Raw genomic sequence first — 26682 nt, forward strand, 5'->3', positions numbered from 1 at the left:
CGCTGATGCTCGGCACCGGAGGACTCCGCTGGGCTCATATTTTAACCTTACTTGTTTGGTTTGGGTTTCCTGTGCCGTGCGGTAGGGCGGACTGGCCCCCGCCCCCCCGTCTCCAGGCACCTTTCTTTCCCAGCAGGACAGCTGGGCTGGCGGGTCTCCAGACCCCTCCCGTTGTTGCTGGGCTCCGGGCAGGGATGTGCCGCAAGCGCTGGTACCAACAGGCAGGGATTTTATGGACTGGTTGCTAAAATCAGCCGCTATTAGAAACTACCCCGTATGAAACGAGAACTTCTGTTAACACACAGGTGGCCACTTCCTAGTTCCTTTACTCCCTTTGCCCCCCCGTCCCCAGCAGCTGCGTTCGTCCGGGTCCCTTCCCGGGCACTCACCGCCCTTCCCTCGTTGAAGTCACTCTTCGTGGGGTATATGCATCCCGGGAATCAGCAGGTGAGTGACGGAGAAGACGTGACCGAAAGTGGGCGGCGTGGAAGGCTGCGGCGAGCATTCTGCGGGGACCCGTTGGCTCCGTGGCCCCGACGATGAAGAGGACTGGCTGTGTCACGACCGTGTGCTGGCTGAGGGCACATCTCAGCGCACTGCTGCGTGTCCACGGTTGCAGAGAGAGCCGGCTCTGGACATTTCCAGCACACCACCTCCCGGGGCCCCCTGCGCTGGGTCAGAGCAGCCTGCTCAGAACCGGCCCCCAGCCCTTGTGCGGCTCGGTGTCCACACTCGCCGACACCGACCATGGGCTCCCTCTTTGCCCTCTCCTTAGAGCTGGCATGCACCAAATGTTTCCAGTACATGTTGTCCAGCATTCCTAAATACTCATGGCGGGAGGGGAACCTTTTCATGGCTTTGGGGTCTGCCATGTGCACGTTCTGACATGTGCTTTTCATGAGAAGCCGCCCTGTGTGATGCCTCGGGGACCCCCAACGGCAGTAACTCACAGCAGTGGGACGTGCAATCCGCGGATGCCCAGGCAGGATTTGAACGTGAGGCCAACTCCGGAAAGGGGATTCTGAGAGACAGATGTAACTGGGTGTCCACCCAATGAGGCCTGGGGGCTGATCTCTCGAGAAACGCACACCAGCGCTTGGGTGGACACTGAGCCCCTCAAGCTGACGGGCCCCGTGCGTGGTTACCTACTCCCATGACAAACGGACTCCACACGCAGCCCCACGTCACTGGGGTCGCCGAGGCGGTATAGGACACGCCTGTCCCTGTGCAGCCGCCTTGATGTGCCAGGATGGGCGTTGGGCCGTGGGGGGTGGAGCCCGAGGCCCGGGAAGGAAGGGTCATCCGCCGCTAGCCCTGTGCTCACACTGCACAGATGGGCATGAGAGGCTGGGGGGACACTCTGCACAGAACACGGCCCTGGCTGCTTCCGGAGATCCTGCAATCAGTCTTTGAGGAAGGAAAGCTCGGGGACGCTCTGGCCCTTCGTGCACAGCTAACCCTGCAAAGGCGGAATTCTCAGAAAGGCTCCCACCTGCTCCCCCACCTCCGGGAGCCAAGGACGGGCAGGGAATGTTGCTTTATCCTCCCCAAATAAAGACCATTCGAATGTGAAATCAAAAGTTTAATCTGACACAATTAAATATATTTATATATCTCACACTGGAGGATTTCTTTTGAAACATAAGAAGTTAGAAATTACAAGTAGGTATATGCTTCCTATATTCAGATAAATTAGTTCCTATTCATTATTTAGATTCCAGATAGGGAGAAACAACTCTGGCAAAAAATTATAGATCTATTAGAGCAGATGACATGACAGGACCACTTAGAGACAGAAACAGTATTTGGCATCTTCCTCCCCAGTCACAGGCCGTTCTCCCGATGCTACTGGTTTCTGGGTTGCAGTGTCTACTTAGGCGGGAAGAATGTGTGCAGTAAGCGGGACGTGGAAATACAGGGGATGTATTCACACCTAATCCTAAGACGAGAGCTGTAGCGCACGCAGCTGTCTGCATGCCTTCTTAGAACCACCGTTCTGAGTCCAGCGAAATGAGCTCCCCTGTCGGGGGGCGGGGGAGGGTGGCAAACCCGAATCGCCTCTAGACGCTTGTGTCTGAGCGAGTCACACAGTGTCTGACCGAGGTGACCCTGGGAGGGGGCGGGGCCCAGGAAACGCTGCCATGTCTGCCTTTCTTCCTGGTGCCAGGATCTCACCCAGTAAAGCCAACAATGTACGGCACCCTGCATCCCCTTCTGGGAACGGGGTACCCAGGGTCTGCCCTGGATGCCGGCAGGGCCCAGGACATCCCCCAAGAGGGGAGCACAGGGGCCCGCCGGGGGCTCGTGCGCTCCTTGGGGACCCCGGAGCTTGTTACCTGCAGGTTGGTTCCCCGGCTCTGGTTACCCCCAAGGGAAGAGTTTATTAATAGCATCTGCTTTTGCAATGTGTAAATCTGTATTTAAAGTTAAAAATGCGTCTCCAGACGGGTTGCGGATGAGAGGCCTCACCTGGGGCGGCTGGCCTGGGACGCGTGTGCCCCGAGGCCCCTGCCCTTCTTTGGGGGGTGGACGGTGGAGATGGGCTGTCCACAGTGCCGGGGGCAGGTGTCGGCCAGCCCGCACGGGAACGGAGGGAAGATGCAGGGTCGATGCTGTTATTTCCCCCAAAGCTGCAGAATGGTAAGTTTGTTGCTCTAACTCCTGAACAAGCCGGGGGGGAGGGGGGGGGCGGTTCCTGCCGGTGATAAGCCGTCGTAAAGACAAATGCCAAATGCTGGTGGTGCCCTTCCCGCTTCCCCGGGTCCCCTCCCTGCAGAGCTGGCCCATCCTTCAGAGTTACGGCCCACAGGCCGGCCCTCTTCGTGGAGATGGTGCGGAGCGCACCACCTACAGCGTCGTTGTATGGCACTGTTTGCAATTAAGGATGTGAATGTGTGCTTTAAGGAAAAGTGTTTTCCTTTCAAGGAAGTGAAAACAGATAAAGTGATCGTCCTTGTGACTGGACGATCCCCCAAATCTCCCCTTACTATGACTTGGTTGAACACAAATGCACATTGTAACCGCTGGACCGCACTGACGAGGCAGGGACGCTGAAGACACACAACTAAGTGGCATCGCAATTCCCAGTGACCGTCAACAGTCGTGACGCCGGCCCCTCCCAGCCTTGGGCTGCGCGCTCGCGCTCACTGCGGGAGGGCCCTGAGGATGGCGTTCACCTCCTCCGCCACGGCCGTCAGCGCAAACTCGAACTGCTCCTGGAGGGACGAGAAAGCGAATCAGAGGTGAGTGGGACCACGTTCCTCTCGACTCCGGCCTTTAGCTCTGCTGTGTCATTTTGCAGAAGGAATTGGTTCAGGAAAAGGAAGAAAGGTCGCACATCTCCGTAGAGAGGAGGGTGGTGTGCAAGATGAGACCCCATGTTGATGGTGATTAGAATTTCTCACGTGGGGAAGTCTCATCTTTCATCACTGGGAGGAGCGCTGAGCCTGTGACTGCATGAGGTCGGCGGAGGTGCGGCCCCCGGGGCGGGCCAGGGCCGACGCAGACACCGGCCGCCCTGAGCTCCAGCCCCCACACCAGCTGCGTGCTGACCTGCCGCGGAGCCAGCCACACGGCCTCCCCTCGGAAAGGCCGAGGGGTAGTGTCCTCGCTGTCGTGGGCATCGCCCCAGCGTCCAGCCCGGCCCTTCCCCGTCGCACCTGCCGGGAAACCCCGCCTCATCCACAGCGCGTCCAGCCTTAGACGAGTGTGCCCATGTGTGCTCCTAGTCGTAGGCACACGCTGGACGGGGCACATGCAAAACCTGCCAAGACCGGGAGGTAGAAACGAGGGCGGCGTCAGGACTGTTCCCCTCTCTGGAAGGGGAGGGCTCAGCAGACGGGAACAAAGCCCACCCCTCCACGCGGGTCAAGGCCAGTCCCCTGCACACGTCCTTGCCACACGACGCCCCCGACACTGCAGAGAATCTCTGAAGTGGGCGTTGGGCCCCTCCTAGTCATACCAGAGAAGTCACCGGAATAATAAGTGATGCACACTATCACCTACTGAGAAGCCCTTTGGATGGCTTCAATGCTTGATAATCCGAGTGGCAGGGCAGCTTCAAATCCAAAAATCATGGTTAAAACCCACTTTGAATGCCCAGTAAGGAGCAGAAACAACAGAAAGGCAGGATAATTTAACCCTCACTTTGGGGCCAAAGACCGTCCCTTGGTGTTCTCTTTGTACTGGCGTTGAAGGAATGACCTGCGTGAACCAACACGGTGTCTTTGCTAGTGGACACAGCCTCCTGATGCCCATTCTGGAAACTGCCGTCTAAGGCATGCCCAGTCGATTTTACCTGTGCCCAGCAGCGGCCTGAGGCCCCGTGTGCCCGGTGTCCCTCCTCACGCTCGAAGGCCCCGGAAGAGGGGCCTCTGGCTCTCACCACTGGCGGGAAGCTGTCTCCTGTCGCTGGCTCTCCGGCTGACAGCTTGTTCAAGGGGGCGTGTCGTTGGGAGGATCCAGGTTTATGACGCATGAACAGCCACCCCAGACCATTTCTTCCCCAAACGCTGGCTTGCCAATGGGGAGACCCAGGTTTCATGATGACTTGAAATGTGAAAAAATGAAAGGAGACTCTTTGGAATTCTCATGTCATGTGTCATGTGGCTGCTTACAGCTTTTGACACGCTGACAATCCATCCCAAGACATAGTGCTGACAGGGAAGTGGGCAAGTTCACACACTTGGAATCCTCCGTAGCCACCACGAGTATCTGGTAGGGGGGCAAACAGGGCCCAGTGAGGACAGCAGACTGCAGACGTGCACCTGTGCCTCGATTAGCCTCATCCAGACACCCTGTGTTTGTAGCACACGTGACGCGTTGACAGGTGGTGTGGCTTAGATGGTCGCAGTGTGCTCGGTGGCCGCGGGAGCCGAGGGCCTGCAGGACGCCGGTGGGCTTCACGGCGCTGGCCCTGCCACGGGAGGCTCTGGGAGCACCGGTGGGCAGGAGACAGGGGCCTCCTGGGATGAGGGACCCTTGGCAGAGGCGTGCCGTGCCCCTCGGGGCTGGTCGGCAATTAGACGGGGCTTGTCAGCTGCCCTGCTCCTTCCCCGAGAAGTAGCCCCGAGTGGCAGCACCGACGCGCGCTCCGGTCTCCCGCCGTGGGTGGAGGCCGGGCGCGCACCCAGTTTCAGGCACCACCTCCACTGACAGGCCCGAGTCGGCCCCTCAGAAGTCCGGGGAGCCCAGCAGACAAGCTGGGCAGACACAGCACCTGACTCGCTTTTGCTGTGGCGTCTGTGAGGGTCAGTGCAGGTGTTCGGGGCTGCGTGTGTGTGTGTGTGTGTTTGCATTTACAGTCAAACTCAGATTCGCGTTTGCAATCCTTGTGGCTTGCACAAAGGACTGGGTGGGCCCACACAACATTGCCATGGTACTTGCATTCCCGAATTCAAAGGGAGTCATAGTGAATGGCTGTCCCAGGAGCTGTTACCCTCCGTGGAGCGCCAGCGACCCCTCCAGGGCAGCACTTCCCCGCATCTCCCTCACGGTGGGGGCAGGACGGAGTGCTCTCCGTGCCCTTGGCTCAGCTGTTCTTCACAGAGATCAGCCCTGGCTCCATCCTTGACATCTGATACCAGAGCAGGTGAGGGACAGGGTGCATGCATGTGCATATGTGTGCACACACATGTATGTGCGCCACGTGTATGCACGAGTGCACATGCACACATGTATGTATGAGTGTGTGCACGTGTGCGTATGCGTGCACAGTGCATGCATGAGTGCACACGTGTACACGTGAGCGAGCATGTGTGCACACGCGTGTACGCACGAGTGAGCACGTGTGTGCACAGGGGCACGTGTACACACGAGTGCGTATGTGCGCACATGTGTATGCATGAGTGCGCATGGTGTGCATACATGTATGTGTGCACACGTGTACATTTATACTCATGCACACACGTGGGTATGCACACATGCATGTGTGTACGTGTACGTTTATAGGTGTGCGCACACATAACTATGCACACATGCATGTGTGTACACGTGTATGTTCATAGGTGCGCGCACACATAGGTATGCACACACGTGTGCGTGTACACATGTATGTTTATAGGTGTGCACACACATGTAACTATGCACACATGCATGCGTGTGCACGTGTACGTTCATAGGTGCGTGCACACATGTAACTATGCACACATGCATGTGTGTACACGTGTACGTTTATAGGTGCGTGCACACATAGGTATGCACACATGCATGCGTGTGCACGTGTATGTTCATAGGTGCGTGCACACATAGGTATGCACACATGCATGCGTGTGCACGTGTACGTTCATAGGTGCACACACATGTAACTATGCACACATGCATGTATGTACACGTGTACGTTTATAGGTGCGCACACACATAGGTATGCACACATGCATGTGTGTACATGCATGCATGCGTGTGAACGGGGGAGATAGAGACACAGAGACTGAGGGGAACAATCTCAAGGTGCTGAGAGGGTTCTGATGGAGCAGGACGTGGGTCGGGAGGCCGGGACTGTGAACTGGATTACACTTAATTCAATCAGTCCTTGTCTCTCCAGACCCTGAGCAAGATAGGGAGCCGGGCTCGCGGAGCAGAACAAGGATAGGGTGAAACCCAAACGCAGAGACGAGCCAGGGAGGGGCAGGAGGCGCGGTACCACATGTGAACACCGTGCGCACCCGCTGGGCCAACCGACATCACTACTTCCTGGGGACACACGGGTCAGTCGGCTTTCGAAGTGAGCGTCGAAGAGAAAGTGTCGTTATGGAGAGCGTTCAGGCTTTTGGTTAAGGAGGCACCTTCACGAGATGAAGGGGACAGAGGGGGAGAGTCTGTTCCATGACACGCGTAGAGGAGGAGACATTGCTCACCTTGTGAAGTGTGTTGTTTCCCCTACATCCTGCGATTTCATCTCCCTTCCTAGAACGAGCATTCTGTTGCGCTGACACATGTGCGGTGGTGGGGCTTGGGTGACATCTCCTTCTGCTCGGGTCTCCCGGGTCGTAACCCCGTGCTGCCGCTCGCTTCTCAGGCGCGTCCCCGCGGCCGGCGCCAGCTCCCCGGCCAGGGGCCGTGGCTTCCCTTCCTCTCCTCAGGCAGACGCACGGCAGGTGTCTGTGCTTCGTCTGACTGAGGGTTTGTTTCCAGGTGGAAAACCAGCTATCGGGGGCTTTTTTGAACATAAAGATGGAGTTGTGCGGTCAGGCTGTGCGCTGGGGGTCGGGGGGCTCCGTCCCCGGTCTGTTTTGTGTCTTCGGCTCACGTGGCGCAACCTGACTATATGGGTTTGAACAGCCCACAGGTGACCTTCTCTTGGCTTCTGTGGAAGAGTATTCAGATCGTATGGCACTATTTTTTCCCACAGAAATTTTCCTTTTGTTAAACTGAACTTCAGGGGAAGTTCCATTTCATGGAGTAATGTTGGGCAAAGCCGTCAGATTAAGACAGAACGGGGGCTTTGATGTGCTTATTTCTTTATACCTTGAAATTCTAGGAATTGCATTTACATACCCACTTCCAGACAACTTTTGAACCCCACCCGAAGGAAGAGGGTCGATTCCTGCCGGGAAGCTACGTGAGGCAAGTTCTCTGCTCTCTGGATGCCTCATCTCCCTTTCCGGCAGGGCCTGGGGGCTGCTCCCTGGGCCTCAGGACCTCGTGCCATGAGGGTCGAATGGTTTTTGCACTGTGTTATGCACCGTCCCCACGGTTTCGCCCAGATCCACCGTGGAGTCTGTTTTGGGTGTCCTTGTACCGTCTGGGGTTCCGGGGTGGAGGAGCCTGCCTGGGAGGTACCCAGGTTCCGGGAGCGGAGAAGTGAGTCTTGAATTGACGATTTCCTGCAGGTTATCTGTGCAGTAGGAGACGGCCCAATGCATCAAGATTTAGGCAGAGACAGAATCCGCTTTTCGTTCCTGGTTATAAAGTGACGCTGCTCACCAGGCCCCGGTTCTCAGGCCTCCGAGCCTCCTCCACAGCTTCTGGTGGCCCCGTGGGGCCAGACCATCCAGGGACAGTGCACTGACCCTGCAGTGCTGGCCCTCACGAGGCTACCACCAAGTGGCATGATCAGGCTAGTGGGATGGACCTTCCCCGGGCACAAAACCTGCAGGTTATTTGTCACCTGCTGACATCATGATAAAGCACAACAACAAAGAGACGTGAACAGTACCAAATCTCTCCCCCAAGATACTGCTCGTTACCAAGAAGAATCACCTGGCAGACACCCCCTGAGCCGAGTGACCGAAGCTCACCTCCCTAGAAAGGAGATCAACCAGGGTCACGTGCCTCCTTCTGGGACGTTCCTGCCCAAGATGCACAACCAGAACCCATCACAGGAACGTCAGACAAACCCAAGCAAGGGACAGTCTATGAAAACCAAGCCACACCGTCAGTTCTCTTTTGAAGACCTCTCAAGGCCACCGAGCTGTCCCATTAGTCGAGATGTGGGAGATACGGCGACTGAGTGCTCAGGGGTGGTCTTGCTCCAGGGAAAGGTCACTGGGGACATGGATGAGCTAGGACAAGGTCTGCACCCGAGTCAATGGCTCATACTGATGCCGGTTCTGGCCGCGGTCACCTGTGGTTACATAAGGTCCTAGCAGTGGGAACCTAGTGAGGGCACATGGGAATGATCTGTATTATTTCTGCACGTGTTTTCAGGTCTGAAATAATTTCAAAACTTCAGATAAAAAAAAAAAACCCTAGGAAAACAAAGTGTGCCATGATTGATAAACTTCCTTCACGCTAATCAAGTGCGATTCTCATGACCCGCATGCATGCTACAGGGGGACGGGGTGAGCGCACGGTGCTGGTGACAGCCCTTCGGGGCTGAGCGAGCACAGGGCGGGCTGCTTGTGCCACCGGCTCTGCTCGCACCCCCAGGGGCCGGAGCCTGGGTGGAGGTCACGGGCTGGGGCAGGCGCGGCTGCCGCGGGGAAGGGCTCGGCCGGAGCAGTTCTTGACTCTTTATGAGGCTTCTTGTGACTCTGCTTAGAATAGATTGTGGTTCTGTAAGAGACTGAAGTTAAATTTGCCTCGGTGCTTGGGGTTGACTTTGGCCATCAAGAACCAGCCCGGTGACTGTTAAGGTATTTTAGGAAATGATCTTCCGGTTCAAAGTGTGCTCAGCTTAGCTTCCCGAGGTGCGTGGCTTCATTCTCAACAGACAGCTTGGGGTGTAGCTGTCTTCTCTCATCCAGCTCAGACCCCGCGTGACGTATGTCTTCTTATGGTAACATTCAGACAGAAAGGGGGCTGGGGGCTACTGGCACTTTCCGGGGGGAGCAGTGAGACCCCGGGAGGCGGAGTAAGCTCCCTGGGGCCCCAGAACCGTCACCACCAGGCACAAAGCACGGTCCTCAGGCCCTTGGGTCAGCCCCACTTCATAGGAGTGCTTTTTACAACCTACAGTCCTCTTAGGCATAAGGAAGTAATTCTGCAAGTGCGTCTTTTAGTGATTTTGGCCTTTTGTGTAGGTGCTAATAGCACTGGGGTGTCAGGACTACCTTGAGAAAGGAAGATTCTGTATTTTATGACTTCAGTACCTTTATGGAATAGACGTGCGGGAGCTTTCGTGGTCGTTGGACACAGATATTTCCGAGTGCTAAAGGAACATCATGTTAAGCCCATTTCTAGCTCTGGTTAACCCAAAGCCAACCAGCAATCTTGGGTTTACTCTTGTTGCAAACGTGGCCTTCTCAGTAAGTACGCAAATAAGCTATTTTGAGGTGTTTGAGGACCTGAGTACACCCGGGGACATCCGATGACCACACAACAGAGTTGTGATTCCGTGGGCCAGAAATAGGGGGGTCTGGCAGAATGTTAGTGGATCTAGACCATTCCCCAGCAAGGGTGCTGGGGTTTGTCACTGACCTCTTTTTTTAAGATTCCCAAGTGAGTGTGGAGACCAATGTGGTTCAATACCATGACCCTGAGATCATGACCTGAGCCGAAACCAGGAGTCAGACGCTTAACCGACTGAGCCACCCAGGCGCCCCTATCATGGCGCTCTTTTTGTAAAAATGTAATGCTCTCCCCCTTCCCCAAATCTAGTGGGGAGAGGGCTCCAAAGACTGGAGATCCAACTGCATCTGTTTTTGCTGAAAGGCGGGTGGTTGCTGGAACCATGGGCCGCCCTCCTGGGAGGGGCCTTTCACTCCCGCCCGGGACCTGCGTGGGAGACGCTCGGTCCCCTTCTCCTCTCTCCTTGCTGGGAAACACCTGCAGAAAGACTCCCCTGTCGCCCCCACCACCCCCGAGGACTGGCCGACAGTACCTTTGTCTGGACCATGCCCGGTCTCTGGTCCCTCAAGTGCTCCAGGGTTGCGGCGATGTCGATCTCCTTAGCGCCTGCAACACACAACACACACGGATTGGGCCGGGCTCAGACACAGGATGACCTGCGCTCGGCATCCCTCGCCTGCGTCCGGCTCCCTTCAGCTGAGAGGCCAATTCCCGCAGCAGGCCTGGCGGGCACATGCCATGTCCGTGTTCGTCTAGAAAAACAAGGTGCGCGGTTTTCACGAGCATTCATTCAGGAACGCGGGGCTGAGACCTGCTGTCAGATGCCCATCCAGGTACTTAAAACAGTCATTGCTATTAGAGACGATGACTTGATGATTTGTGTGTGTGTGTGTGGGGGGGCGCATTTAAAAGAATATTTTAGAAATGGGAAGCATATAAGCTTTAATTTCAATCGTGTAGAATTTTTTTATTTCGAGTAATGAGAAATGAGACTAATAAATCTTTTCCATCTTATATTGGCTTTTAAAGGTGGAGCTCCCAGTGAGGGTTCCAAACGTTAAGAAAAGGTAGAGATGCCCTTGTGTGTGTTCACTGCAGAGTTTCACCGAGAGACCCCTCCCCACAGACAGCATCTCATCGCAGGTGATCCGGGCTTCACAGAAATAATACTATTTGGGTTTGAAACTTTAACCTTATCATTAATTCAACATGTGTTCTTGTTTTTCTATTTCTAGTAGACAGAGAACGGTGCTGGGTCCCAAGCCCACAAGCTTCTTACAGTTTAGGGAGCCAAGATGTGTCCGCCAACATGAAAATGCAAAATGTAGGAACTGGGAGCAGGTGGTCGCCCCCGAGGTGGACTGGGACCCACGTGCCAAACTAGGTGCCATGTTCCGAGCATTATCTCAGCTCATTACCAGAACACAGTGGAATGGGAGCTGTAGAGGAGACCGAGGCTTATCCCCGTGGAACGGCCTGTCTCTGGTCACACAGAGCAGGTGGCTGCGACCGTCGGCAGCCAGCCCGCACCAGGCAGAGGGGCGAGAGGCCCTGACTGGCCCTTCTCTGTCTGCACAACCTAAGTGAGCACATTGTTCCCCTCGGGCACAGAACCGGGACAGTGAACTTGGAAATTTCTAAGGTGGTTGTAATTTTTCAAGTCCTAGGGTTCTGGGGCTTATCCGGTGGGCTCCTGAGCACCCAGTGATGTTTTCCGAGCACAGCAGGTTGAGACGGGCAGAGAGGGAGAGAGGTGGGCAGGGGAGGTCCTGGGAGGAAACCCATCCCAACCAAACGTATCTGCACAAATAAAGGGGAATCAGCAGGAAGGACAGATGATCTGGCACCATGCCCCCAGGGCGGAGGGGCACCCCTGTGCCCTCACTCTCCACCCTCATCCTTGAGCAGACAGGATGGGAGTGCTCGCATCTCTTGAGGCTGGGGGGACAGCGCTCAGCACGTTGCGGGCTCACAGTGAATGAGGGGGCCTTATAGGCACTAAGCCGGCAGTCCTTCCAGATACGGAATACCATCCTACTGGGTACGGGAACACCACGAGTTTCCCCAAGTGTTAAATCAGGGCCTTCATAGGAAGGAGAAGAAATCCCCCTCTTGATGGCTAGACGGTCCCCCAGGGAGCTCGACAGCTGGGGTCCACTGTGAAAGTCATTCAAGGAAAAGACAGGGGTCAATTTCGGGACATGCTCCTCTTCGGGTGTGGACGAGGCCACAATAAATACAATTTGTTTTAAAGGGAGCCCATGATTCTCTGTTCTGTCCCGTGGATCTATGTGTCTGTTTTTGTGCCGTTACCAGACTAGCTTGATGATCACAGCTTTGTAATAGAGCTTGAAGTCCGGAATCATCTTTTTCTTTTCTTTTCTTTTTAAAAATATTTTGTTTATTTATTTGTCAGAGAGAGAGAGGGTGTGCACAAGCAGGGGGAGAGGCAGGCAGAGGGAGAAGAAGGCTCCCCGCTGGGCAGGGAGCCCGATGCGGGACTCGATCCCAGGACCTGAGCCAAAGGCAGAGCTTAACTGACTGAGCCACCCAGGCCCCCCTGGTTTTCTTTTTCAAGGTTGCTTTGGGTCTTTGCAGTCTGTTGTGGTTCCGTACACATTTTAGGATTTTTCTAGTTCTGTGAAAAATGGTGGTGGTATTTTGATAGGGGTTACATTAAATGTGTAGATTGCTTTAGGTAGCATAGACATTTTAACAATGTTTGTCAAAAACAAATGAACATAGGAGAAGGGGGGAAAAGAGGAGAGAGGGAACTGAACTGTAAGAGACACAGACAGAACACACTGAGGGTTGATGGGGAGGGGTGGGGAATGGGCTACATGGGTGATGGGAATTAAGGAAGGCTCTTGTGATGAGCACTGGGTGTTGTGTGTAAGTGATGAGTCACTGAATTCTACTCCAGAAACCAACATTGCACTATATGTTCACTAAAATTTAAATAAGAGAAGAAATTTCAACAGATCAAAAACAAAAATAGAAATAAAGGGAACCCACGAATCTGAGACAGTCTGAAACAGAGGTTTGCCCTGCTACCAAATGGGAAGATGGAGAAGAGAGGGAGCTGAGCGGTCAGGTCTGGAGGCCACGGCCTGAGGACCCGCTGCCTCGCCTTCCCAGGTAGGCTGGGCCCTAGGGGCCCACGTGCGAGTTACGGGGCTAACCGTGCACAGAAATTGGCCTCTTCAGGACACAAGCTTGCCTTAGGAAGATTAAACGCTATGCGGAGAGGGAGCGAGGGGGAAACAGACTTCTTCCACACCACGCGTGGCACTGCCATTCTCCAGCCGGCGTGGTCAGAAGCACCAGGCGTGGGCAGCCGCAACCGGGCCTGCGGGAATGTTCCCCGGGCCTGCGGGAATGTTCCCCGCACCTGCGGTCCGGGCCCAGGTGCTTGCGGCGCTTCCCTGCCCCAGGCTGAGGCTCCGCGCTGGTGTGGGGTCTCGAGCTGACACGGAGGGCCAAGGGTCCTTGCAGGGTCCGACGCGGAGCGACAAGGCGCGGTCATGATTCACGGCACCGACAGCAGGCTAGCTGCTCGCAGATTCCGGAGAATTAATCTGCTCGGTTACAGCCCACACTGGCTTCCAGCCGGACTCGCAGCTACTTCCTCCTAGGACCTCGAGGCCCGCATTCGGAAGCGTCAGGTGTGGGGCGGACCGTGTGCAACAGACAGAGATGCATCCCAGTCCTTCCGAAATGAAATCCGAGGGCTTCATGTGGGATCCGGACTTAGAACCCCTCTCTTTTTAAGGCAGCTCAGGTCACTTTCTTTTAGTCCTTGAAGCTGGCTTTAAAACCCCTTCCAGCTGCTCTTTTATTCCGAGGGGCTGCTCTGTATGCTGGGGCTGTATGGAGGCCGTCCCTGCGGGAGGCCACGGCCGGGCTGGGGACATGTGCAGCCCTCCCTCCTGGGTGGCTGTCGCATGGACGATGGTTGCCGGCCGTTGTCCCGAGCCGGCAGGATCCTTGGATAAAATGCTACGAGGAACCTCTCTTGTTTTATTACATGATGACGCCCTCTGGACCACTGTCTATGAGGGAAAAGGAGGGACAGGAGGGAAGCCTGATCGGGTCGTCCCTACACAAGGAGTTTAAACCACACCAGGGGAGCTAGCTCAGAATCCCACTTCACCTGGAGCCAGTCCGACACTTGAGGAGGTCAAACCGACGCTTAAAAACGTCCAGAGCTAAATTCAGGGAGTGATGGATTTATGAAGTCAGGTCAGTTGTGTGATGTGGATGGCTAATGTCCCCTTGCTTGTCAGGATTATGATAATAAGTTATTTGCGGTGTGTGCAGAGAGGGGAGTTTCCAGAACTCAGTCCGTGGTCTGTCGTGAGTGCTGGGGACACACGGGGAGGGTGGTGTGAGAAGGCGCTGCACCCCGCTCAGTGGCCTCTGAGCGTGTGGGGCCTCACGGAGCACCAAACAGAACCTGCATTGATAAAGCAGATCCGTGTGGACCGGGAGGGCGGGGTGGGTGTGTGAGTCCTTCCTTACTTTATGAAGGGATTTATTTAAATCCCCCCACACCTAGGAAGCTTCCTCTAGTGCATTTAAAATGGAACCCTCTCTTTTAAAAATTCCATCTGCTGACAACATGTGAAATTCGAGGCGGACAGACCTACTGCGTGTGGTGCTCAAGTGGAAAAGCATGTAAACGGTCACAGAAAAAGAACACAGAAAAAGATTCCCATACAGAAGACGGGGCAGGAGCAAGATACACGGGCGGTTTCTGGTGTTTCCCGCCCGAGAAGTGTCACAGGATCCGCGCTCTGCGGCCCAGCGCAAGGTGTGCTCCCCGGATGCGGCTGCACAGCCCAGGACCCAGCACCACGGCCCCCTGCAGGCCGCCCGGTCCCGCCCCCCCCCCGATGTCTTCCCCGCGGCCCTGCACGGTCGGCTAGTGCGCACGCCCGGGCCCCATCCAGTGCGGCGCTCGATGGATATTCATCACCGTTAGTCTCTATTTCACTCAGGGTCCATTGGTTCCCAAGTTTACGCACTGGCTAAATACATTTTTTAAGACCAGAGAGGTTTTTAAGCCCTAGATAAAAAGTATTAATCATTAAACAATGAACATCTAGAGAACACTAGTATGATTAAAGTATTAAAATTTGTTGTTGTTGTTGTTGTTTTTTTACAGCGAAAGGATGGATTTGAAGTTTAAGGAAATCAGCTCTTGATGGGCTTAGCTTCGAGCTCTCTTGCAGTTTGCTCCCCGGCGGAGGGCTCGTGCGGACTGTGCACCCACTTCGGCCAGCCCAGCCCCTGGCAGGTGCGCACGAGCGAGCGGGGCAGTGGCCTGCGCGTGCGCACTCCTCCGAACGGCTTCTGGCAGCCCGGTCCGTGGTGAGGCTGAATACACGTAAATGAGTTTCGTTACAGACTTTTTACCCACAGGTTTGCAAACGGCAGGGATCCCGTGTGCTCCTTTCCTCAAGGTAAAAAGACAAGGTGTGTCAAGTGTGCAAGAGGGAAAAACCTTCACTTTGCATGAGCAGGTGGTCTCCGTTCTGCCGTCAGGAGGCGTCGAGCAACGGCTCTCTCTGGCTGAAGGCCTTCGAAGGTGCCAAGTGGCCCGACACCGCCCGAGGAGAGCGGAGCCCACCGCGCACGGCCAGAGCTCCGCCTCAGTCCGCAGGACGAGACCAGGCGGCTGTGGGCGCCACCCCCACGGGGGCACGCACGCACATGCCCGATGCAGGCCCGCACACACCCGACACGCATGACGCGGGCTCGCACACGCCCGACCTGGGCTCGTACACACCCGACACGCATGACGCAGGCTCGTACACGCCCACACGGGCTCACACACACCCGACAAGCATGACGCGGGCTCGCACACGCCCACACGGGCTCGCACACACCCGACCCGCATGACGCGGGCTCGCACACGCCCACACGGGCTCGCACACACCCGACCCGCATGACGCGGGCTCGCACACGCCCACACGGGCTCACACACACCCGACCCGCATGACGCAGGCTCGTACACGCCCACACGGGCTCGCACACACCCGACACGCATGACGCGGGCTCGCACACGCCCGACCTGGGCTCGCACACCCCCGACACGCATGATGCGGGCTCATACACACCCGACACGCATGACGCAGGCTCGTACACGCCCACACGGGCTCGCACACACCCGACACGCATGACGCGGGCTCGCACACGCCCGACCTGGGCTCGCACACGCCTGACTCAGGCTCTCACGCACGCACCGCTGTCCTGTGCCTTCTCTGCCAGGAAGTTTCTGATGCCCTTAACCAACTGGAGGCCTGAAAAATCACAGCCGGCAGGATTCCTGCTGACCTCGGAGATGAATTATAATGTTTTGTCACTGGATCAAAGGAGACAAGTTTACCTCCTATTCTCTTGAAAATCAAGTATACCAGGACCCAAATCCAAAATAATCATTTTTCAGGAGATACTGAGAAGCTTCCCAGTTTTTATAAAAGATGTAAGTCAGACAAAGTAGGGCTCTGTAGGTGTGCGTCCTCGCCTCAAACCCACCACCTCCAGTACTGCAGGGGGACGCGGGGCTGCTCAGGGTCCTGGCCGCCCGTCCTCCAGCCGGGCGCCTGCACACCGCGGGGGAACCACCGAGCATGTGCGCCAGGCGCCCAGGTGTAAGTGAGCGCGCTGGCCGTTCGGTGAAGAGGGAGGGATGAGGGGAGGCGGCCCAGCGCCCGGAGAGCACGCCGCCGTGCACAGGTGCGGCTGCCTCTCACACCCGCCTGAGCAGCAGGTGCGTGGGCACAGGGCGTCAAGGAGTGCAGAGGCCGCAGGGGTCATGGAAGCACACGGGTGTGGTCAAGCCTCCTCTCCGTGAGGTTCCACGCAGCTCAGGGAAAGGCCCGTGTCATGAATGCATGTGCACGAGTGTGTCCTGGGAGCGCATTGGTGGTGGCCGGAAAGAGGCCTGCAGGACCCCCGCCAAGCCACCAGGAATGGCAGACGGCTCATGTTAGGGAGTCTGCGGCTCAGAGCAGGTTCTCCGGAGCGCCCGTGTGGCGGGGACACAGAAGTCAGCCAGGCCGGGCCGCACGGGTTGCTCTTGAACGGAGAAACAAGTCCTTCAGGGTGACTGACCCTCCACTGCTCACCGAAGTGGCACGACGGGCTCTGTTTGCCCCCCTCCTCCCTCAGTCCTCACCTCTGCTGGGGACAGTGCTGAGCACCGTGCCTCCAGGCTCGGTGCTGACCGTGAAGCACTGGGCCCCTCCGGGCCTCGTGGAAAAGGGGAAGCAGACACCCAAGGAGGAGTCAGGAGGGACCGCAGAGGTCGGAAGGACAGCACGGGACTGTTAATACTTAGCACGGTGTGTTCTGTCCTGCGAAAGTCCAGGTGACTGTGGGGGGCGCTTATGAAAGAGCCACTAATTCAAAGGGGCAGAGGCACCGTCCCCTATACTGCTGCCCCAGCCAGACTGCACCCTTTCTTGCTAAGGCCCCAGAATCCTACTTAACACCGCCTGTGAGCTGCTGCTGCCAAGTGACCAGGATGGCTGTGCGTGGGGACTTCCTGCCACCAGAGTGGACGGGGGTCTTGGCAGGAGCAGGGACATGCCCTCACCATGTGGGGAGGAATTGAGCACGGGAATTGCTGCCAAGAAGGGCCTGGGCACAGGCAGCCTCCCTGGAGGCCTCTGGGGTCTGCAGGGAGAGGGTCACGGCTGCGAGTGGAGTGGTCTGGCTGGCAGTGGGTGGAGCTCCGCTGGAGAGTTAGCAGCAGAGCCACTGGGCGTGTGTGGCAGGGCCCAGTGAGGGCGGCCTGCCTGGGGACAGCAGGACAGACGGGTGACGCTGCTCACGGGGAAGGGGGACAAGTGGATGGACAAGCTGGTGGCCCATGGTCCAGCAGAAGGAAGCGAACTCACAGGAGCGCCGGCCCCGAACACCAACCAAGTCAGGTGGGTTGACCTAGGTTTCGTGGTCTCTCATGTGGGCTGCATGTCTGCCCACAGACTAGTCAGACCGGGGAGGAGCGCCGTGGGTGACCCCAGGAGGCCGCGTGAGCAGATCTGACCCAGGAGGTGGGTGGGGGGGACGCTTGCTCTGCAGGCCGGCCTCACGGGGACCCGCGTCTACCCCCCAGCACGTCTGAGCGCCCACAGCTGTCAGCCCCACCCGGCTCGCTCCACAGGGCGGAGACTATTTAGGAGATGAACTGTGGGATCATGGTTCACAAAATTACCCAAATACGTCGTGCTCGTGGCGCTTCCTTGGAGTAAGCGGCCCCGCTGTGTCTTGTTCTCCCCCTTAACCAGCTTGCCTACGGTGTGCCCAGTGTGCCCTGGCCGGGGTCACAGCACAGGGATGCGGCTGCCGGGACGCTCACCTGAGTCTGGGCTGCAGCGGGCCGAGAGCACCCGGCTCCCAGCTCTGCAGACCGCCCCTGCCCGGTCTGACCCCGCGTGCCTGTCGCTGCCGCGAGCTACCAGGCTGCTCAGGGTGGGAAGTGTGGATCACATCAGGTGAGGGAAGAAATACGCGCACCCCCGCCTGATGGAGGCCCCGTCTTCTACGACAGTGGTGCTCCCGAGGCACCCCCCCCCCTCACCGTGTTCTGGACACTCTGTCAGCCTGAGACTTCCATGAAGCTGGAGATGAGGCGTTTCTGCTTTGAAGGCATGCTGAAGCCAGACTATTTGTGAAATTCATTTTCTGCTGGTTCTTCAGGTTTTTATGCTTCAACCACACATAAAAAAAGAGATGTTGCCCCCTTGACACACACCCTTCTTTGCGGCCTGTTCTCCCAACCAGTCTTGTCTGTGGCAGAGCTGGCCGCGTGCGTGGCCACGGGCGAGCCCACGTCGGGGGCGGGCTCAGGCCTCCTGCACACTCCACCCCTCTTGTCCAGCCAATCCCCCAGCCCCGCCTACACTGTCGCTTCCCCGGTGGCTCCAGACTGACCCAAGTCAGTGGGCCTGCCATTCCAGGCCCTAAACAACCCCTCCCCAGGTCTGCTGCTCGCCCCGCCTCTGCGGTGCTGACTCTGAGCATCCTGCTGCCCTCCACCATCTCCTCCTCCTGGGCTCTACCACTTGCAGAAAAGCCAGGGCTCTGCGTTGACCCGGCCAGCTGGAGGCCTTCTGGCAGGTCGCCAGACCTCTGAGATCTGCTGCCTCAGTTTACAACAAAGTGTCCGAACGAATAAGCCTCAGGCCCCCTTCTGTTCCGAGGGCAAGAGTCCGTAGCCCTGGTCAACGTTCTGCCCTAGGTGGGGAGTGAGGCACCCCCAGGACCCTGCATTCCAAGTGAGGTCCTCACGGCACGTACCACCCCTACAAACTGCAGGCTGCAGACTCCGTCTGTTTCTCCCCACGGAGGATAAACTCAGCGAGAGTGACCTCGTCTTCTGGCCTGTTCACCGTGCCTCCCCCAACACCGAGCCTGGCAAGTGTTCCGTAAACACCAGGCTGAAAAGACACTTCTACAGCTTCGCCACGAGAAGGACAGCGTGGTACGGTGACAGTGGCCACGAGGCCCGGCAGGGATCCAGGAGAGAAGGGAGCTGGGGAGCCGTGGAGCAGTACAAGAAAGGCCCTGAGCCCCAAGGTAAGAGAGGCCGTGGGCCCCGAGGGGCGCAGTGCTCAGATGCCATGCGGACGCTGCGTGGAGAACAGATGCAGTCAGGACTGAGCAGGGAGATGGTTCCAGAGGCCGCCATGGCAGGACTGGGAGAAACGGGGTGCCCACCCTCAGTGCTGTTCCCTAGAGCTGCGTGGCCTCGTGGGACTCCCTGTGATGACGGGTGCTCTGTGTCCCCCACCATGGCGGTCACGAATCACGTGTGGCATTGGGCACGTGCTGTGTGGCCAGCATGACGGAGGCACTGATTTTCACATTTTAATCCACTTAAGTCGGCACGTGTGGCTAATGGCCACGTATGGAACAGGGCATCTCTGGAGGAGTGACAGGTTTAAGAAAGTTCAAGGAGCCGTGGAATATTATTTAAGGAAGATATTTTGATAGTTAACAACACTATTATATATTTGAAAGTTACCGAAAGAGTAGATCTTAAATGTTCTCACCACAAAAAAGAATCATAATGACCACGTGAGGGGACGGACGTGCTAACTAACCCTGTTTTGGCAATCGTTTTATAATACACACATTTACCGATTTACCACGTTGTATACCTTAAACTGACACAATGTTTTATTGCAATTATGTCTTAGTAAAGCTGGGAAACATTTTTAAAAAGGTATTTTGATATCATTACTTATAATAGATAATGAGTCACGGTGTGAAGACACACAGCGGGCCGGACTTCTCAACTAGTCCAGTTAATCTTTCTGCTTGGTCATCTCTCTTGGTTCCCGAAGCTAGTATCCCATCTTCTTCTTTGACCTGCTATTTTTTTTTTTAAGATTTTAAAATTTATTTTAGAGAGTGAGAGAGAGTAGGGGGAGGGGTATAGGGAGAGAGAGAATCCAAAGCAGATTCCCCACTGAGGGTGGAGCTCGATCCTCTGACCCTGAGACCATGACCTGAGCCGAAATCAAGAGTCAGACACTTAATCGACTGAGCCACCCAGGTGCTCCGAATTTGACCTGCTATTAAAAGTTAACATCTCTTACAAGAAAATGTAGAGGGAAATCTTTTTTTTTTTTTTTAAGATTTATTTATTTGAGAGAGCGAGAATGAGAGAAAGCATGAGCGGGGGGAGGGTCAGAGGGAGAAGCAGACTCCCTGCTGAGCAGGGAGCCCGATGCGGGACTCGATCCCGGGACTCCAGGATCATGACCTGAGCCGAAGGCAGTCGCTTAACCAACTGAGCCACCCAGGCGCCCCCCTTTTTTTGTGTGTGTGAATAATAGGCATCCTAACGGGTGAAAGCTGATAGTTCATGGTGGGTTTGATGTGCATTTCTTATACCAGACAATTCGCTGCGAACTTTAAAAATGGGGTGGTCTGTTCATTGGCATGGAAGAGGACCCGGGCTGTGAAGTCACATCCCAGTGAGGCCACCTGATGGCTGTGCGACCCTGGTGAGGTAAGCCCAAATGTCTTTACCTGCGAAACAGTAATAAAAGTGTCACCTCCACAGCCATCGTCTGACAGCACTTTAAATGTAGACACATAAACAAAGTTGGGGATAGGTTTAAAAAAATTCTTCTGTGTATTTCCCATATTGATTATGTTTTACTCTAGGGAAAAATCAGCTAAATAGATAAAAATTGTATGTGTTCATATACAAAGGCCTAAAATGATGCATACTAAAGAGGTTAAGGGTCATCACAATGGCAGATGAAGGTGAGGAGGTAAGAAAATTTGCCCTTTTTGCTTTATATGTTTTGGTAACCTTTTGACAGGCATGTATATGTTATTGCTTTTATTTATTTTTGTTTTTTAGTTTTATTGAGTTTTAGATTTTAATTCCAGTGTAGTTAACATATAGTGTTATATTAGTTTCAGGAGTACAATATAGTGATTCATGTGGGGAGAATCTTCATGACATTGGCTTTGGCAAAAGATTTCCTGGACAGGACACTAAACGCATAGGCAACAACAGGAAAAATAGACAAATGGGACTTCATAAAAACTAAATGCTTTCGTGCACCAAGGACACCATTGGGAGAATGAACATACATATTTTCTCCCATAGAATTTCCCCATTCTATGGGAGGAAATATTTGCAAATCACATATCTGATAAGGGATTAATGTTCAGAATATATAAAGAACCTCTATAACTCAATAACAACTAAAACCAAATAGCCCAATTAAAAAATGGGCAAAAATTCTCCAAAGGAAATATCCAAATAGCCAACAAACATGAAAAGATGCTCAATATCATACTCATTAGGAAAATGCAAACCAAAACCACCACGAGACACCACTTCACACACATTAGGATGGCTACTTCCAAAAACACAGAATAACGAAGACTGGAAAAGACGTGGAGTGATTAGACCCCTCGTGAGCTGCTGGTGGGAGAGTGAAATGGAGCAGCCGCTGAGGAAAACAGTGTGGCACGTCCTCAGAAAGTGAACCATCCAACGAGCATGTGGTTCCGCAGCTGCACTCTGGCTCTGTACCCAGAAGAGGAGGAAGCAGAAACTCAGAGAGGTGTTTGTACGCCCACGTTCGTGGCAGCATGACGCACAGGGCTGCAGGCTGGATGCACCCCCAGTGTCCATCCGTCGGGGGTGATCGGTCAACAAAGTGTGGTCTGTCCACATGACGGACTATGTTCCAGTCACCTGTGCCATGGGTGAGCCTGGAGGACACTAAGTGAGCTAATCCCGTCACGGAAGGACACATGCTGGGGTTCCCAGGAACGAGGCCCGCGGCACCGTGAGTTTTAGGGACAGTGACCAGAATGGAGCTATTACATGCCCTCCTGCAGGCAGCTGTTGGCTGAGGGGCACCGTGCGACAGAAAACAGGAAGCAGGTCAGGCTGCTGAGACGGAAGGAGGTGCTGGACCCACGGCCTCGTGGACGCGCAGGCCTGCCCACATTCCCACCGCTTGGCCGCTTCAGTGGCACGTCCACACACCTGTGCGCCCGAGGGGCAGGGAGTCCCGTGTACAGTGAGGTCCCTGGTCCTGAGGCCCTCGGCAGACAAAGGAATGGGCCTCCCCAAGCTCCAGGGGGCTTTGCGAACACGAGCCGCAGCGGGGAGGCCGTGGTGCGCACTCGGAGCGGCCCAGTGGGGCTCAGTGGGTGGGTATCTGTGATGGCCCCTGGCGAGTGACAGGGCCCGCTAGCAGCTGCTGCCTCAGGGTGACCCTCCGCCTGGCACCCACTTCCTTTAAAAAATTGCAACTAAAAACAAAAACAAAAACAAAAACAAAAACACCTGGCCGAAGAGATGTCACGGACACAAATTTAAAAGGCACAACTTTGGAAAACATCTTGGCTGCAAACACATTCCGGCTACACTTGAGCCTCGTTGTCCGGTGAGAGAGGAGCATGCTCCTGAAAACGGGTTCTGATGAAAATATTAACTGCGAGTGAGAAATGCACGCGTGGCAACAGGGGATGTGCAGGAGGACTTTGCGGACGGCGCAGAGAGCAGGAGCCTAGTTGCTTTGATATCAAACCGCATTGTCGTCTGCTTGCTAATACACTAGACAGCGGAGAAAGCTTGAACGGTGCCTCGCGCATCCTCGCCCCTAACTAGGACGCGGGCCTTAATCCCCGGGAGCCCGAGTGATGCGCGTGCGGCCGCAGCTGGGCCTGCGAGGGCTCGAGGGTGTGGGTGCCCCGCGCAGGCCGGCCGTGCAGGGGAGCTTTGGAAGTGCATTCTTTGGTCCGCATGCAATTCATTCCTTCTAAGAAAAGGAAATGGGAAGAAAGGTTTCGTGTCCAGGCTTTGGGCCTTTGATCATTTGATGAACGCCGGGTCTACAGCGCGGCCTCCAGCTTCTCAGGCCAGACAAAGGCAGCCCAGGCCCCACCGGGCTGGCAGCTCGAGCCAGAACAAAACACCAGGCGGCTGCGCAGTGTGGCGGCCTGGGAAAGACCCACCTCGGCCAGCGAGGGGCCACCCTGCCCTTTGATCTCTCCTGAGACCCAGCCCAGGCCCCAGGTCAGAGGATTTCACACTGCACGCCCCCTGGGCAGAGGGGAACAGGTCAAGAACAGAATGGGGGTGACCATCTCAGACGTGGCCTGGAGACTGCCCTCCTCGGCCAGTTCCACTCGGCTGGGCTCCATTGTTGAAGGCTGGCCACACTTGAAGGGGGTCTGACGGTCCATCCTACAGCGGAGCCACTCAATGGCAGGCCGGCCTCGCACAATGCAGCCAGCCCCGCCCCTGCCGGCTCCTCGGGCTGCCCCATTCTTCGGCTGTGCTGCTTCTCGTGAAGCAGGTCTGCACCTCTGAAAATCCAGGACACCAACGTGACCCCCACAGTACTGAGAAAGCGGTGGCGTCCGTCCGCTGCCTGTGGGGGAGCCGGTTCCATTCTGAGGCAAATGTGCACCGTGGGTTACCGTGTCACGTTGCTTTTCCACCACGGGGGTCACTCAAATACCAACGAGGGTCCGCAGGCTTCCGAAGGAATTCTGGTCTAATGGGAGCGAAATACCACGTGTGCAACAGGCAGAAAAGGAGGGGCGGGTGTAGGGAGGAAAGGTAAATTCTCTTCAGAGCTCCGAGCTCCCAATAATTGCAAATTTGCAAATGGAAAGATGTATTTGATAAGGCATCAATAGCTAGGAAAGTTTAGCTAAAATGTTAGGGTTGTGTTAGGATCAAAAACCAAAATAGGTCATTAAAAACAGTATCAGATCATTTGTCTTTTTGCTTCGGTTTCTTTGCACATCGCCAGCGCTCAGCTAATTTAGGGCACTTAAAATAAGATTTGATGGTGCAAAGCCAGTTTCTTGCTCTCTGCCGCGGCCCGCCCGGGGGGTTGCAGACATGGAGCAGGGTACGGGGCGCACAGCCCGGGGTCTGGCTCTGGCCCTCCGGTCGCCGGTCGTACGGCACCCGTCACTCAGGCGTGCTGGTCCTTATGCGTAAGACAGCGGGCTACACACCCACATCCTTGGTCTAGAGACGCGTTCCATTTTTCTCCTTTTTAACCAGAAGAAAGTGCAGTATGGAAAATGCTTAGTTTGGGGTTGCCAGCATCTGTGTGAAAAGTACTGAAACTCATTTCTGTCATGAGCGCCTGCTCTTGCTTCTGGGCAAGGGATGAAGGATGGGCGTCTGGAAGGCAGGGGCCCGTCCGTGAGAACACGCAGGCCTGGGCGCGCGTGCGCATAGACGGAGAGAACGCTTTGTTCACGGGTGAGAAAGACAGAAGGTGTCCCCACCTCAGCTCGGGTCCTTCCGAGTCCGTGGGATGTGGACAGGCACTGTGGGAAGAGCGGTGTTTTCTCAGAGAGGCTGAGGAAATGCTGCAGGATTCCTCAGTCGCCATGGTGATTCGCGTGTCCATGACGCAGGTCCATTGTGAGTCCTTCCCGAAAGTGGCTGTGGAGCATGCTCCCTGGTCTCTAAGGAGACACCTCAGGGCTTTGGTGCGGGGAGCACGTTTGAGCGACCAGACCAGCTCAGCGTCCACACCTCCACAGGGGCGAAGGGGGCCGGAGGGCCAGGCTTAGGCTCTGCCCCAGGGGAGCAGCTCGCTGCTGGCTGAGGGGCCCCTCGCAGGCCGGGCTTGCAGCCCCAGCTGCCGGAACGCTGCCTCCTCCTCTCGGGTTAGGATGCTCCAGGGCCAAGCCCTGTGCGCCGTGTGGGCTGCGGGGGCTGCAGGGGTGAAAGTGTGCTGGACGGGGGTGTTGAGGGGTTGCTGGGGGAGAAGGCCACGGCAGGCCCACGGTACTGCACGCTGCACACACAGCTCTAGCAACAGGGAGGTTTGCACGGAACGCGTGAAGGACACCGATCTGCTGCAGCAGTCAAGGAGCCGAAGGCGGTCTTCGCCTCGGCGCTGACGTTAATCGTGACCGCTGCAGCAGCTCCTTACCCACACCTACTGTGCGCTTGCCCCAGAAATACCCTGCTTGCTGCAAACAGCCTTCACGTGACTCAGGAAAGGGACAAGCATCGGCTAATCTCCTCCAAGGCCGAGGAGAGTACTACCCCCAGGTTGCCACGGCAACGCGGTCCCAGCTCGGCCGCCACAAAGCAGCCACGCTCCCCGCCTCACCTTTGGCCATCTTGTTGAGAACCATGTCGATCAGGACGTAGGTGCCGCTCCTGCCCGCGCCGTCGCTGCCAACGGAAGGGGAGAGGTGAGAACACCGCCGGCCACGGGAACCCCACGCCCACCAAAGCCAGCGACAGCGTATTTCCCTCCGTGTTAAGTGGGGCTCGTGGGGGGAGAGGAAGGCTTGAATTTGAAAGAGGAAGAAAGTGGGGTGAGAAGAATCACAGGATGGGAGAGGGGAGGGGGAGGAGGGGGAGGGCAAAGGAGGGGGAAGGGAGACGGGGGAGGGGAGGAGGGGGAGGAGGGGGAGGAGGAAGGGGAGGAGGAAGGGGAGGAGGGGGAGGAGGGGGAGGGGAGCCTTAGCATCACTGGCAGTGTGGATGAGCTACGGTGTCTGTGTAGACTTGCTCCTGTCTCCCTCTTCCTCCCTCTCTGGCCAAAGACGTGGTCAGTTTTGTCAGAATAAACAAAGGATGCGTCTGGCCGTGTCCGCGTTGAGGGTGTTTGCACTGGGGTGAGCGAGGTCACCCCAGCTGTGACTGGGGTCCCCGGGAGAGGACATCAGCCCGCGGAGGGCAGGGAGGCTCCTTTCTGGGGAAGGCGGCCGCTTTGCGAGGCGTGAGGGCGCGTCTCCCCTCGTCTCAGAGGCTGCGAGTCCCCCGGGAGCAGTTGCTCGACGGACTGTCCCATGCCCACTCCTCGCAAAGTCAGCTGTGTCCACTGCCGGACTGGGAATGACGGGACCGAGCGCCCTGTTTGCGGCCGAGCGCCGGCCGCGGTCCTGGGAGACCTGGTGGGGTCTTGGCGGCCTTTGTGGGAAAGGCTCAGGGGCTCTGGCTTTACCAGACCCTCAAACTGGAGGCTGGAAGAGCCGCGGGGACCCACAGGGTGCGCACGTGTGCAGAGCTCGCTCACCACCCCGTCCCCACTGCACAGCTAGGTGGCCCTACCTGTCCCGGGGCAGACGGCCTCCCTCCCTCCCACAGCTGCTCGGAGCCCTGCATACACCGGTGCCCGCTGCGGCCAGCTCGGGTCCTCATCACACACCCACGGGGAAGCACGCGGACACATGCGGGGACACACCACACGTGCGGGCACACACGCACCCGACAGACACACACACATGCGGTTACACACACACACATGGATACACACGCACCCGACACACACGCACCCAACAGACACACACACATGCGGTTACACACACACACACAGACACACACGCACCCGACAGACACACACACATGCGGTTACACACACACACGCACCCGACACACACACATGCAGTTACACACACACACAGATACAC

At 56.3% G+C, this 26682-nt stretch overlaps 1 protein-coding gene across 7 annotated transcripts in view; it reads right to left on the reverse strand.

Annotated features, from left to right (window-relative positions):
- Positions 1 to 1569: 1569 nt before the first annotated feature.
- The window catches only part of PTPRN2 (protein tyrosine phosphatase receptor type N2), an 822826-nt gene continuing 797713 nt past the window's right edge, over positions 1570 to 26682 (reverse strand). For all 7 annotated transcript variants that reach the window (XM_078059815.1, XM_078059811.1, XM_078059813.1 and 4 more), the window contains 3 exons: positions 25374 to 25438; positions 10262 to 10335; positions 1570 to 3215 (listed from right to left, as the gene is read on the reverse strand). In XM_078059815.1, coding sequence (XP_077915941.1) covers positions 3144 to 3215; positions 10262 to 10335; positions 25374 to 25438 — 211 coding nt within the window. In that variant the 3' untranslated portion in view covers positions 1570 to 3143. The remainder of the gene's footprint in view (positions 3216 to 10261; positions 10336 to 25373; positions 25439 to 26682) is intronic.

The sequence above is a fragment of the Halichoerus grypus genome, chromosome 12 (assembly GCF_964656455.1).
Source record: "Halichoerus grypus chromosome 12, mHalGry1.hap1.1, whole genome shotgun sequence".
NCBI classification, from domain to species: domain Eukaryota; kingdom Metazoa; phylum Chordata; class Mammalia; order Carnivora; family Phocidae; genus Halichoerus; species Halichoerus grypus.